We start from the raw sequence: 12,246 nt of genomic DNA on the forward strand, positions 1-12,246 counted from the left end.
TTCTGCCTCCTTGATGGACTTGGGGGAAGGGCGGCCCTGGGTTCCCGCTCCTGACATCACTGCGAGGACAGGGACCATAAATGGAGTTTTGTGGCTTATAAAACTGAGCGGACTTTACCCCAAGTATCAGGCAAAACAGGAGTAAATTCCAGCCCTGACCTTGGCATTCACTGGCTCAGCTGTCAGCTGAAATAGGTCGTGTTACAGACCTGGGTGCCAGGCCAGGGAGGGGGAGAGCAGCAGGGGAGACCTTCCAGCCTAGCCGCCACGTCCCAGCTTCAGCCAGGTGGCCTGGGAGAGAGATCACAGCCTCATGCTGTAACCGCTGGCCCCTCCTCGCTGAGTTCCCATCCATTGATCCCACCCACAACGGAGCCTAGGATCCAGGCGTCCTGGTTCCCAGGACCCCAATCCCACTAACAGACCCCATCTTTCTCATTCAATCATTCAACAAGGAGGCTGAAACCCAGCATAACCCTTGAGCAGCCAGTACCTGGAGCTATCCCAGGCTCTGAGAACGGCCCAGGCCGTGCAGCCAGCCGGTGAAAAGGCTGCGGAGCTGCCTTTTCTCGGTGCAGCCAGTGGAGGGGGGGGCACTGGGCAGGCTGGGACGGGTCCACTGACCCCGGAAAAATGGGGCTTTCGAGGACAGGAATCCCTTTGCTCAGAGCTGGGTGTGGGTATTCCCGCTCGTCGCATACCTACAGTTAATCATCATTCCTTTATGGCCCCTGCTGCACGGAGCTCGGAGGCCTCTTGCCAGCTGCTTATCTCCTGCCGGGGGTCAAGGGTCCCGGCTGGGAGTGGCTGGCTCTTGGGGAATGCTGTTCGCCGTCTGCAGCTGTTAGCAGGGGGCCGCTGAGGGGCAGTTGCACAGTCCAGCCGCCCCAAGGGACTCCCAGCCCTGAGGCCGGGCAGGAGGGAATGTGCTCCAAAGCCCCTAAATCACATAGGAGCCAACGTGCCTGAGGACTTTGAGGAATATTGAAGCCAAGCAATGCATTGAAGGGCCCCCGCTCCTCTCCTGGTGGGGACAGGAAAGAAAGAGGTGCAGGGACCCCCCCGTCCCTGAGCCAGAAACCCAGGAGTCCTGGTTCTCTGTCCTCTGCCTGAGCCCCTCCTCCACCTGGGGGGCTTCCCAGCCCTCCCAGGGTGTGGGGGCTGCAGGAGCTGCTCTGTCTGGAGGGGCTGGTCCTGCCCCAGGCATCTCCCAGGAGGCAGGAGGCCAAAGTGCATGGTTTGTGCAGGGCCTGTGGGGTCTGAGGGCGGGATCTGGTGGGGGCCTGAGTGCTTTGGGAAGCTGCACAGGGTCTTGGGACAGAGCAAGAAGTCACAGCCCAGCCCTAGCACCCGGATGCTGGCCCGGCCCGCTGGGTTATAGCTATCTGGGCTCTCCTGGGCTGCCTGGACACTGGACAGACCACACAGCCCTACGTGTGCACCCCCTACACACATGCACGCACACCTGCAAACCCCTCCCATGCACCTTACACACACACACAGGCCCCTCACATGCACACCCACGTGCTTTGCAGAGACGCACATACATGTATGCATGCACAGAGGCCAGCACGCGTGCACACCAACACGGCCGCCCCAAGACAGGGCTGCTGCTCACCAGCACACGCCTGCCCTGCTCTACGGTTAATCCTAACCAGGACGTTCAAACCACAGCGAAGCCTCCCCCGCCCCTCCCAGCTTGGCACACTCACGGTGGCAGGAGGGCTTCGGCGTGGGGCTCCCTGGTGCCCATGGTGGCCTGGCGGGGCCTGCGGTGTGTGTGAGCGGTTGGTTGTTTGCGCGCCGGGCACGCCGGGCTGGGCGGGGGAGCAGGAGGGAGGCCTGCGCTGGGCTGCGGGGCCCTGATAAGCTCCGGCCCCGAGTCCGTGGCAGAATTCCAGCAACTCCCCGGCTCTCGCTCCACCGCAGCTGATGGAGCCGAGGGCACTGACCTGCCGTGTCCCTGCCTCCCTCCGAGAACCTGCCGTGGCCCCTGGCAGGGCCCAGCCCCCCCCAGCGCTGAGCTCTGCCCACCTGCGTTGACCCCCTCGGCTGCAGGTGCGACCCACCCAGCACGTGGCACCGCGGCTCGGAGCCCTGCCTGCCCTCGAGGACGGCCAATGCTTGTCGGCCGCAACCGCCTTGTCCAGCTCCCAGGCAGACCCCCGGGTGTGAACCCCGCCGGAGCCCTGGGACACCAACCCTGACCTTGGGGGAAGGTGGTCGACTGCCATGGGAGCCAACCGTGTGGGCTGGTGTGTCACAGAATAACCCTACGGCCTCCTTGAGTGATGCTCCAGGCTGCTTGCCCTGCCTGGTCCACCGCTCTGCTTTCTGCTCCCTGCCCAATTGGTTGCTCTGCTTTCTGCTCCCTACGTGCTCAGCTGCTCTGCTTTCTGCTCCCTGCAGAGGGGGCTCAAGCTGCGGGCTGGGCTGGGGGGCACAGAGATGCTTTGGAAACTCTCTGGGATCCTGCCCCACCAGGATCCTGCCCCTCCGGCGCCAGGCCAGCAGTACCAGGGGTAGGACAGAGGGAACACATCTGCCCCTGTGCTGCCTGCCCCCTCTTCGATCCGCGGTGTACCACGCATGGAGGCTGCTCGTGCCACTTGTGGCATACGTGCCCCAGGTCGGCCACCTCCGGGTGGAGCACGTGGGCTGGGGAGCCAGGACGCCTGGGGTTTTCTCCCACCTCAGCCACAGTCAGTGGCTCTGGGCTTCTCTCGGTGCCTCGGTCCGTGCCGAGGAGGGATCAGGTCACCAGCGCCCGAGCCTGAGCTTGCTGACATGCCAGGCGGGGGGCCAAGGTATCCGTGCAGCTCTTTGCAGCTGGGGGAACCAGATGCCAGACCCGGCCCCTGCACCCAGCGTGGTACCTACGTCAGCCGGCGGCTGAGGAGGAAGCACATTCCAGGGGACGTGGAGGGTGACGCGAGGGCAGGAGCCGGCCTGAGCAAATACGGTGGTTGCGGGGACATGCATCCTCCTGCATGCCGCTGGGCCCCTCCCCGGGCAGCATGCCTCCTCTCCCAGCTGTCCTGCCACCCCCAGGGTTTGTTCTGGCATAACTGGAAGCAACGTCACTGCATCTCCGCTCCCAGCCCTGCCCCGCGGCAGAGTGGAGCACCTCGGGCACTCAGCCGCCAGCTGCCCCCAGGCTCCTGCCATCCGCGGGGCATCTGCCCTCCCCTGCCCGTGTGAGGGCCACCGGGGCTGCCAATGTGGCCCCTCCGAGAGCCAGAGCAAGAAGAGAAAGGAGAGGACAGATCTTTCCCCAGCCATAGGCAGTGCCCCTCTGCTCGGTGTAGAGACCGACCCCCCCCCCAATCACCTGGACAAGGGCAGTGCCAAGGGGGTCCATAGCAGGACCCTGAGCCTGCCACCACCTGCCGCAAGCAGAGCCCATCGCCACCTCTTCCTGCTAGAGCCGAGCACCTCATCCCCAGGCTCCCACCGACTTCCTGGTGGTGCCATCTCCCTATAGAGATAGCAATGCCGCGCGGCCGCGCTCCCGGCACGTGCTGCTTTCCTGGTGCACGGCGCTCATTCCTGATCAGCAGCTGCCGGGCGTGTGGGTGCAGGGAGAAGCCAGGGATGAGCCTGCTGGGCTGTCCAGGACGCGGCCACGGCTGAGCGGGGCTTTGCCAGACTAGCCGTGGGGCAGAGGGCACATGCAGGGCAGCAGCCGGGAAGGGCACGGCCACCGCCCTGTGCCGGCAACTTGCCCTGACAAGTGTCAGGCGGGGAGGGAAGAGCCGTTCAACCAGCCCAGTCTACTTCCCCGGGGTCATGCACGCAGGGGGAGACAAGCGCGAGTTTGCTGCAGCTCCCGCTGTGGCAGCACCCTAGAGCCGGGGGTGGAGGCCAGGAGTCCTGCCTGCTCTGCCTGCTAGGCCACGCTGCCTCCCAGCTCCCTGCTTTCCTCCCCGGGCCATGCAGCCACCACCCAAGACCGGGGACGGACTGGGCGCCAGTGCTCTTACCTGTGCCCGGGGCTCCAGGGTGGCACAGAGGACCTGCCAGGGCGGGGTGTACTTGAACATCTTCCCTTGAGGGGCACAGCTCCTGGAGCTGCCGTCCGTGCCCAGCACGCTGCCCAGCGGCAGGGAGGATGCAGGCCGGCTGGGCATCAAGCCGTCCGTCCGTCCGTCTCCGGCCAGCTACCCCGATCCATCAGCGCCCGGGGCTGGGTGGGGAGGAAGGGAGCAGGAGGGTTTAAATATATTCCCTGTGCGGCAGCGGTGACACCTGCCGGGGCGGGAACCAATGGGGGTGGCGCGGGCACCTTGCTCCACGCCCTGCCTGGCGTGGCAGGGAGCCAGCCGCACCTGGGGAAGCAAGAGAGCGGGGCTGGGGCTGAGCATAGCCCTGCGTGGCACTGAGATCCCTGCAGCTGCTGTGGATGGGCGTCTGCCCCGAGCTCGAGTTTGGCCCGCAAAGCGGGCACGATAGCCCCAGCGACCTGCTTGCATTGGCTGTTCGACCCCCTGTAGCCCACCAGCTGCATTGGGGGTGGACCGGGACAGGGGGCTCGCTGCGGGCAAGCAGGTACCATACCCCTCTCCTCCTGCTGCCCCGGGCAGGGGGTGCCCCAGACCCCAGCCTTGGGGGAGCAGCGTGTTATCTCTGCCCTTTTTGCGTGGTTGTGTGGCTGGCCACAGTCCAGCTGAGCCCATGTGTTTCTGGAGAGGGGCTGCTGTGGGCTGGGGTGCATGGAGGGGGCAAGGAAACCTCCAGGTGAGGGTGCAGGTCCAGTGCAGGGCAGCACGGGGATGAACAGGGCTGGGGCATCCGGGGCGCTCTCACCCCAGAGCCAGAGGCTGCCGGTCAGGGAGGCAGAGCCGTGGCGGATCTGGGAAGGGGACGGTGTGGGGTAGCCGCAAGTCAGGATTAGAGGGTACCAGCACCGACAGATGCTGGTGAGGCTCCCAGATGGGGGGAGCAGGGGGGTGCATGGCTGCAAAGGGCCTGTCCCGTGCTGATGGGACCCTGCCTGGCCCTGCTGCCGGCTCTGGGCATCCCTGACAACAGCCCTGCCACCCCCTGGGCTGCCCAGCCCCTGCTCAGGGGGGCACAAACTCCAGAGCAGGGAAAGCAAAAGCAAAGAGAGCCTGTGGCCAGCTCAGGGGCTTCCAGCCTCCCACACCCAGAGCCACCAAACGAGGCCCAGGACCACCGCTATGACCCCAGGACCCCCGAATCGAGGGCAGGATGGGGCCTCCTGTGTGCCAGGGGCTCCTGGCACCCAGTGCTGGCGCCCAGGCCCCGTGGGGCGTTCCCGGCAGGAAGCGCCGAGGCAGCAGGACAGGGGAGGGAGCGGCAGGGAACGGGCAGGCTCGTTCTAGAAGCCGCCAGGCCACGGCCCTGCCCTTTTCCAGGGCTCTCGGCCACAGCCCGGAGCCAGCAGCCGGGGGGGGACCTCGGGATTGTGCTGCGGAGGCAGGATTCAGCGGCAGCCGCAAACCCTTCTCTGTCCCTGGTCAAGCCCTGCCCCACGTCAACAGCTGCCGTCTGATGGGGGGAAACTGAGGCACGGGGAGGCGACAGCACTTCCCAGCGACTCGGTGACCCTGTGCTTGAATTGAGGTGTCTCGGGGCCTGGCCGATGCCCCATCCAGCCGCCGTGCCACACACCCCGGTGCTTCCTGGACTGAGGGGGTGACAAGGAGGCGAGCCCCAGCTCTGTGCTGGGCTCCCCCTGCGATGCCCACAGCCTCCAACCCAATGCAGAGATCTGGGTTTGGGGAGGGGTGCCCCCTTTTCTCCCTCCCCCCTGCAGATAACTGGGTTAGGGGCTTCAGCTTCTTCCACTGGCCCCAGGGCATGAACCGAGAGGCCAGGCCTGTGCCCAGAGGAGCACGACCACCCCTGGGTGCCACTGCCTGGCCCCCTTGCACCTTATGGGGGCAGGGCTGCCTGCTGGGACCCCCGGGAGCTCCTCAAGCTGGAGCTCGGAGGGGGCTCAAGCTGCAGGCTGGGCCGGGGGGCACAGAGATGCTTTGGAAACTCTCCAGGATCCTGCCCCTCCGGCCCCAGCCCAGCAGTACCCGGGGTAGGACAGAGGGAACGCACCCAGGCTGGGTCACCCACTGCCCCCAGCCTCGCCTCACTCACCTGCGGTAGGCACCCATCTCCTGGCACTCCCATCGGGGCAGAGGGGGGCGGGGGGACTCCTCCGCGTCCAGGATCACAGCCCCGGGGCCCCGGATCGGCATCCGCGGGCCCAGCGCTCTGCAGCATCTGTGGGCTAAAGCCGGGCTTTACTGGGATTTGCGGGCAACAATGGCAGGCGGCCGGGCAGAGGCGCGGGAGCCGACGGGGGCACGGCGGCCCGGGCACACAATGGGCACGGGGTGCTGACGGGGCAGCGCGGGAATGTTGCTGAGCTGGGGAAAGCCTTTGTCGGTGCCGACAGCAGCACCCCCTCCCCTTCCCTGCCCCCCTGGGCCAAGCCAGACGCAGCAGGGAGCAGCGCCCCCAGGGCAGCTGGAGCCGAGGCCCCAGAATATGGGGTCCCATCGGCATGCGTGTGTGTGTGTGTCATAGGCCCTGTACCGCAAGGAGATTCCCTGCCACGCCATGGCTCCATGGCCTAACGAGACCCGCAGATCTGGTCGCAGCGCTTTGTGCCCAGGGAGCTCGGGGAGGGGCGGGGTAGCCTCCAGACCCCATGCCGGTTATGTTAGTTCATAGCTCCAAACTTTCTTATGCTGCTGCTGAAATGCAGCTGCTTCTGGGGTGCAGCGTGGCAGTGCTTTCACAGCCCAGCATGGGGGAAGGAGCAGGCGGCGGGGAACCTCCACTCCCCCTCGCAGGGCCTGAGTAGTGCCTCGGCCACCAGCCCTATTGGCTTTGCCCCCAGCCCCTGCACTGTGCTCCCCCGGCATGGACTGCCCCTGTGCCTGGAGCCCCCGGCCCCTGGAGATGCCAGCGACGGCTGAGCATGCGGGGGGATGGGGCTGCTCCTGCTAGCAGAGACATCCTCCTGTTTTCGGGCAGGCGCCAGGGCACAGAGGGATTAAAGCCAGTATTGTCCTATCATCTCCTCCCCCCCACCCTGGAGCGTTTGGCACGGTCACGAGGCAGCAGCCTCCCGGCTCCCAGGAAAACCACCAGGGCAGAGCCAGGCGCTGGGCAGCCCCGGGGCGGGTGGAGGCAGGGACGGGACAGGCCCTTCCCCTCCTGAGGCCGTCTTAGGAAAGACCCCAATCGCTCAGGACCAAGTCCCAGGCACCAGCCCCCTGGAGATCCTGCCAGCCCAGGCAGTGGAGCAGCCCTCCTGGCAGGTAGCAGCAGTAGGCTGTTACCTTCTAGGTGGGTCAAGACGGGGACAGGCAGTCTGGGGGGCCTGGGGAAAGCCTCGGTTCAAAGGAGAGGGCATGGTTTGGAATCCATCTCCAGATGGCATCGCTCTCCCTCCTCACACACCCCTTCTTTCCATCCACCTGTCCACCCACCCACCCACCCATCCATCCATCCATCCGCACAAGCCCTTTCCATCCATCCACCCACCCACCCATCCATCCCCTTTCCATCCATCCATCCATCCCGCCTTTCCATCCATCCATCCATCCATCTATCCACCCCCCTTTCCATCCATCCATCCATCCATCCATCCCCACACACCCTTTCTATCCCTCTATCCATCCATATACCCTCCATCTATCCATCCATCCAAGCACTCCTGTGTCTGTCTCTGACCTATCCCCTCACGCCCTCTATCTATCCATCTCTCCCACCCTACGTACCCTCTATCGACCCGTCCACCCACTGAGCCATCCTCTACACCCCCTGGGGATGCTTCTAAATCTGTCTAAACATCCCCACGCATCCACCCACCTCCAGCTCGAACAGGCCCCTCCGTCCCTCTCCCTGGGTGCTGAGGGCTCCAGGCGCTGGCTGGAGAGGCGATGGCGTGTGCGGGGGCCCAGGGCTGGGGTAGGCAGGGGGTGTCAATGCCAAAGCAGCGGGCGGAGGTGTCGGGCTGGTTGTTCACACAATTTATTTGCTTGGTTCTGGGATGTTACAAATGAGGGGATGGGGCCCGGAGCGGCTTGCCAGAGCCAGACGCGCGGGTGGGCAGCAGGAAGGGCAGAGACGGGGGTGCAGAATAGAACCGCCCTGTACATACTCTGCGGGGGAAAGGCGCTGCAGGCTGGCCAAGGTGCCTCTGCACAGGGCACCCCGGTCTCCTGCTTTCTCCACACTCCCCTGATGGCATGAAGACGGCAGTCCCTGCAGGGCCGACTCCCACGTGGCAGGGGGCAAGGCCTGGACTAAGGGTGCCAGGGAGGAGAGGATGCTCCCTGCAGCCGGGAACTCATCCTGGGCTTTGAGGAGGGCTCCCCATCACCCCTGCATGATCTGAGCTCTCCCAGCTCAGGGGGGCACCCACCTGAGCCCACTCCTCCCTGCACAGCATCAGCCATCCAGGCGCGGGGGCCCTGGCAGAGCGGGGAGGTGGGTCCAAGCAGTACAGCTGGTCTCACACGCATGCACATCCAACTCCCCGCTCCCCCACAAAATGCCCTCAACTTCCGATGCCCCCGGCATCTCCCCAGCCCCCGGCCTGCCCCATAGACACGGTCCCTAGCAAAGCCCCAGGTCCCCAGCGCAATTCTTTGGCCACGATCCCGGCTGCACGGAAGAAGATCATGGATGAAACGTGATGGCAGATGGCAGAGGGTACCAGCCTGGGGCACTGCAGCCCAGGGAAGAAGGATCTCTGACGCTGCTGCCTTCAGTGTCCCAGCTCAGAGCATGGAAAAAAAGACTCCTGCCTTCCCTTGGGAGAGTGATTGTCGCAGCCTGGAAAGAAGCAGCCCTGCCTGAGTCGGAAAGCGCTGCGTGCTTTTCTCTCCAGAGCTCTGCTCCAGCAGCGATCCGGCATCAAGTCAGACAGGGGCTTCAGTCCCCTGCTGATGGAGGCTTCAGTCACGAGTGTGCACGTGTGTATCCATGTGCATGCACATGTGTAGTTTAACCTCTTGGATCTTATTTGCAGGTCAAATGCCACACTACGCAGGTCGATGGAGCTGGGCCGTAGAGCTGTGGACCTGGGTATCCCCCTCCAGCCCTTGGGCAGACAGGCTGGAGCATGCGTGTTGGGCACGGTGTGTGCGCCCACCAAAGGAAACTACACCCAGATCAGGAGTGGACACATGTGCAGCTATCCCACGCAGAGACTCGGCAAAGAAACCAGTTGCTAATGGAAACTACAGCTCTATCACTATAGAAGGGCTGGCATTAACTAACCTACTATATCAACAGATGCACTTATCTCCTATAGCAAATACAGGGGAAAACCCAGTTGGCAAGGGATGGCTTTCAAATGGCCAACACAGGAGCTTGGCCGATAGCCACACACTGAGGTGTCCTCTTATTCCCTTGGTTTGGCTTAATACAGAGGAGACAAGGTAAAAGCAGCTGAGCCAGGGCCCGCAGGAGGGTCAGACTGGGATGTTCAATAGAGTCCCAAAGGCCTTTGGGATCTGAAGCCCTTGGAAGTCAGGCCCAGAGCTCCCCAAGGCTAGGAACAGACATTGCATTTGCAACCTTTTAGGGGTTAGAGACAGCGGACGCGAATGCCTGCATAACGGCGCTTGTCCTGGAGTTAAATAGTTCATCCCAGGACAAATGCAATGCCTGTATAGGCTCCTTGGAGGAGGACTCAGCCTCAGGTCCCTAGCTGCCCCCCATAGCACGCACCGAACTGGTGCTGGGTGCCTGGGGGATCTACAAGCCGTGCAAGGGATGAATCCCCCTCCCAGACCAACGCAGCTGGGGGGGAGAGACGGCAGCTAAGTGGGGACCCCTGTGTGCGATCAGCTCCAGAGAGGAAGGAGGCACTTACCCTTGGGTTAACCCACCTCAACGCCTCCTTCCTGCCCCTAGCGAGACACGGGGGTGGGCAGTCATGAAGTAGCATTTTGGGACTGGATTCCCAGCCAGTGTCCTGGCCTCCTGCCACGGCGGGGGGCGGTCTGCAAACAGGATTACCAAACCGTCGCAAACGCCAAGGTGGATGCTGCCAGGTGGAACGGCCGCGGGGTCCAGGGCCACGGTGCCCTGGCACAACCGGGGGGCCCGCATCCTCTCTGGTGCCCGGCGCAGGCACCGAGGAGCTGTTCTTCCATTTCCTCTGCAAGCAGGATGGCGGGGAGCCCGCGGCCCGGGGATCTCCTGGGTTGCAGCAAATTGATGCGAATTGGGAGCAAGTTCACAATCACATCTGTTTGCAGATGGGAGAGAAAAGGTTACATCCAGACCACAGCATCCTGCTAGCCAGCACTGGCCTTTCCCTGTGCTGCAATGGATGCCCCAAGCTCTCATCCTACCATGAGCCCTAAGCCCTTGTTCCAGCTCCTGGAGACCTCAGAGCCGCATGTGGCAGCACCTGGCACCTACCGCTCAGACCAGATCTGCATCGTTCCAGCCACTAAAACCCTCTCAGTTCATAGGATCAGAGGAAAGTCAGGCTGGAAAGGACCTCACGAGGCCACACCTCATATAGCCCCTTGCTCCAGGCAGCATCAACCCTCCTGACCAAGTATCTGTCCAGCCCTCCAGGGCTGGAGAAGATGCCACGGCCTCCCTGTTGCATGCTTGGCCGTGCAGCCCTGCTGAGTCAATGGGCATTAGCCTCAGGAGGTGGCAGGTCTGAAGCTGCTGCGTGAACCTCGAACCCAGAGCAATGTGGCATCCCCCAGAGTTGCCCCTGCGTGCCAGGACCTCTCCTTGGAGAAGGGACCTCCTGAGTCAGCCGGCCCCTGGCACCTACGCCATAGCCATTAGCCACCTGCCTGTGCTCATATCGGCTCAGGCCTCCGTGATCCCCCTCGCTGCCCGGGATGGAGGGGAATGTGGGGAGCCCCTCAATGCAGGCCCTGAACTCCAGGCCTGGCTGGGCAGGACCAGCCCCAGGGCTGGCAGAAGGGACCCGGGAGCAGCCCCCTACCCAGATGGGATGGACGTGACCTTCGTGCCCAGCAGGGCTGACCTTAGCAGGCCAGAGGGAGGAGGAGAGGCAGGGAGGGGACCTGGGCAGCAGCTGCCAACCCCCTGCAAGGCCCTTGCATGGGGCCCTTACTGGGCTTTGCAAAGGTTTTGTTTTGCAAAGGCTGGGCAGCGACCGGCTCGAGGAGGTCCTGGGGGGCCGTGACGGCAGCTCCAAGGCTGGGGCTCTAGGGAGGTTTGTAGGCAAATCAGAACCACCCAATACAGCCCCCATCTGCCCTCGATGCCCCTTGGTCACCAGGCACCTCGCCGACGCCGTCCCTTTCTCCCACCCCGCCTCCCCGCGATGGCTCGGCCGCCAACGTCCAGAAGGAACAGCCAGGGAGACGCGGGTCAGCGGCGTTGCGACTCCAGGATGACCAGCCGGGCCGGCTGCAAGCCCCCGAGGACACGTGCATGCTCTCCTCCACGCGGCCACATCCAGCTGGAGCTGTCCACGTCCCGTGGCACCAGTGACTGGCATTGGCTCTGTGCCCCGAGCCGTCTCTCACTCGTGGCCCCGGAGCTACGCAGCAGCCGGGCTTTGTCAGCGCCCCTAAGACCGTCCTTTCCCTTTGCTGCCAATTTGCAGATCAAGTCCCTGAAAAACACTGGCAGCCAGTTCTGCCCGGCGCGGCCCAGCGTGCTGCGCCCGAGGCTGTGCTGAAGGGTCCTGGTGGCACGGGGGTCACCAGAAGAGGGGACGTGACTGACGCTGCTCCTAGGACCCATCGCTGGAAACTCAAACCAAACCGGGGCACGGGGGACGGCTCATAAAAAGGCCGTGCAAGCCTGGGCTCCCAAGGAAACTGGCCGACGGGCTCCTAAGTCCTGTGGCTCCCAGCCGGTCGGCTGGAGGAGGGAGTGCCGGCATGGCGTGGTCCTCATCCGTACAGCTGGTCTGCAAGCAGGGGACCCTTCGTGGTGTGCCCCTTCTCGGCGCCATCCTCTTTCAAGCTGTCGATCCCGGAGAAATGCCGCCGCCTGCTCGTGCGTCCGGGGAGAGAACAAAACACACGACCCCAGACCAGAAATCCCATGGGAAAGAGAGTTTAATGAGGACAGCCCCCTGCGACGGCCCAAAGATCTCGGCGAGACCCCCGCTACCACGGGGGGAAGGGCGGGGTGGAAACTGAGGCGGGCAAAGGAAGGGCTCGGGGGGAAAATAAGTGTCTATAATAAATATAATATTCAGCGCCGGGTGGGGGGTTGGCGGGTGGAAGCGGGTGTCACGATGGTGGCGAGGGGGGG

The 12,246-nt window shown here is 64.0% G+C and overlaps 1 protein-coding gene across 2 annotated transcripts in view; it reads right to left on the reverse strand.

The window, feature by feature from the left end:
• Positions 1-4,162, reverse strand: part of MISP (mitotic spindle positioning) — a 10,060-nt gene extending 5,898 nt beyond the window's left edge. The window contains exon 1 of one of the 2 annotated variants that reach the window (XM_025196430.1): positions 3,984-4,162. In XM_025196430.1, the coding sequence (XP_025052215.1) occupies positions 3,984-4,130 (147 nt within the window). In that variant the 5' untranslated portion in view covers positions 4,131-4,162. Of the gene's footprint in view, positions 1-493; positions 569-3,983 lie in introns of those variants that run through there. The other variant, XM_025196431.1, reaches the window with a different exon arrangement.
• Positions 4,163-12,246: the final 8,084 nt, after the last annotated feature.

This window comes from Alligator sinensis, unplaced genomic scaffold, assembly GCF_000455745.1.
Source record: "Alligator sinensis unplaced genomic scaffold, ASM45574v1 scaffold1295_1, whole genome shotgun sequence".
Taxonomy (NCBI): domain Eukaryota; kingdom Metazoa; phylum Chordata; order Crocodylia; family Alligatoridae; genus Alligator; species Alligator sinensis.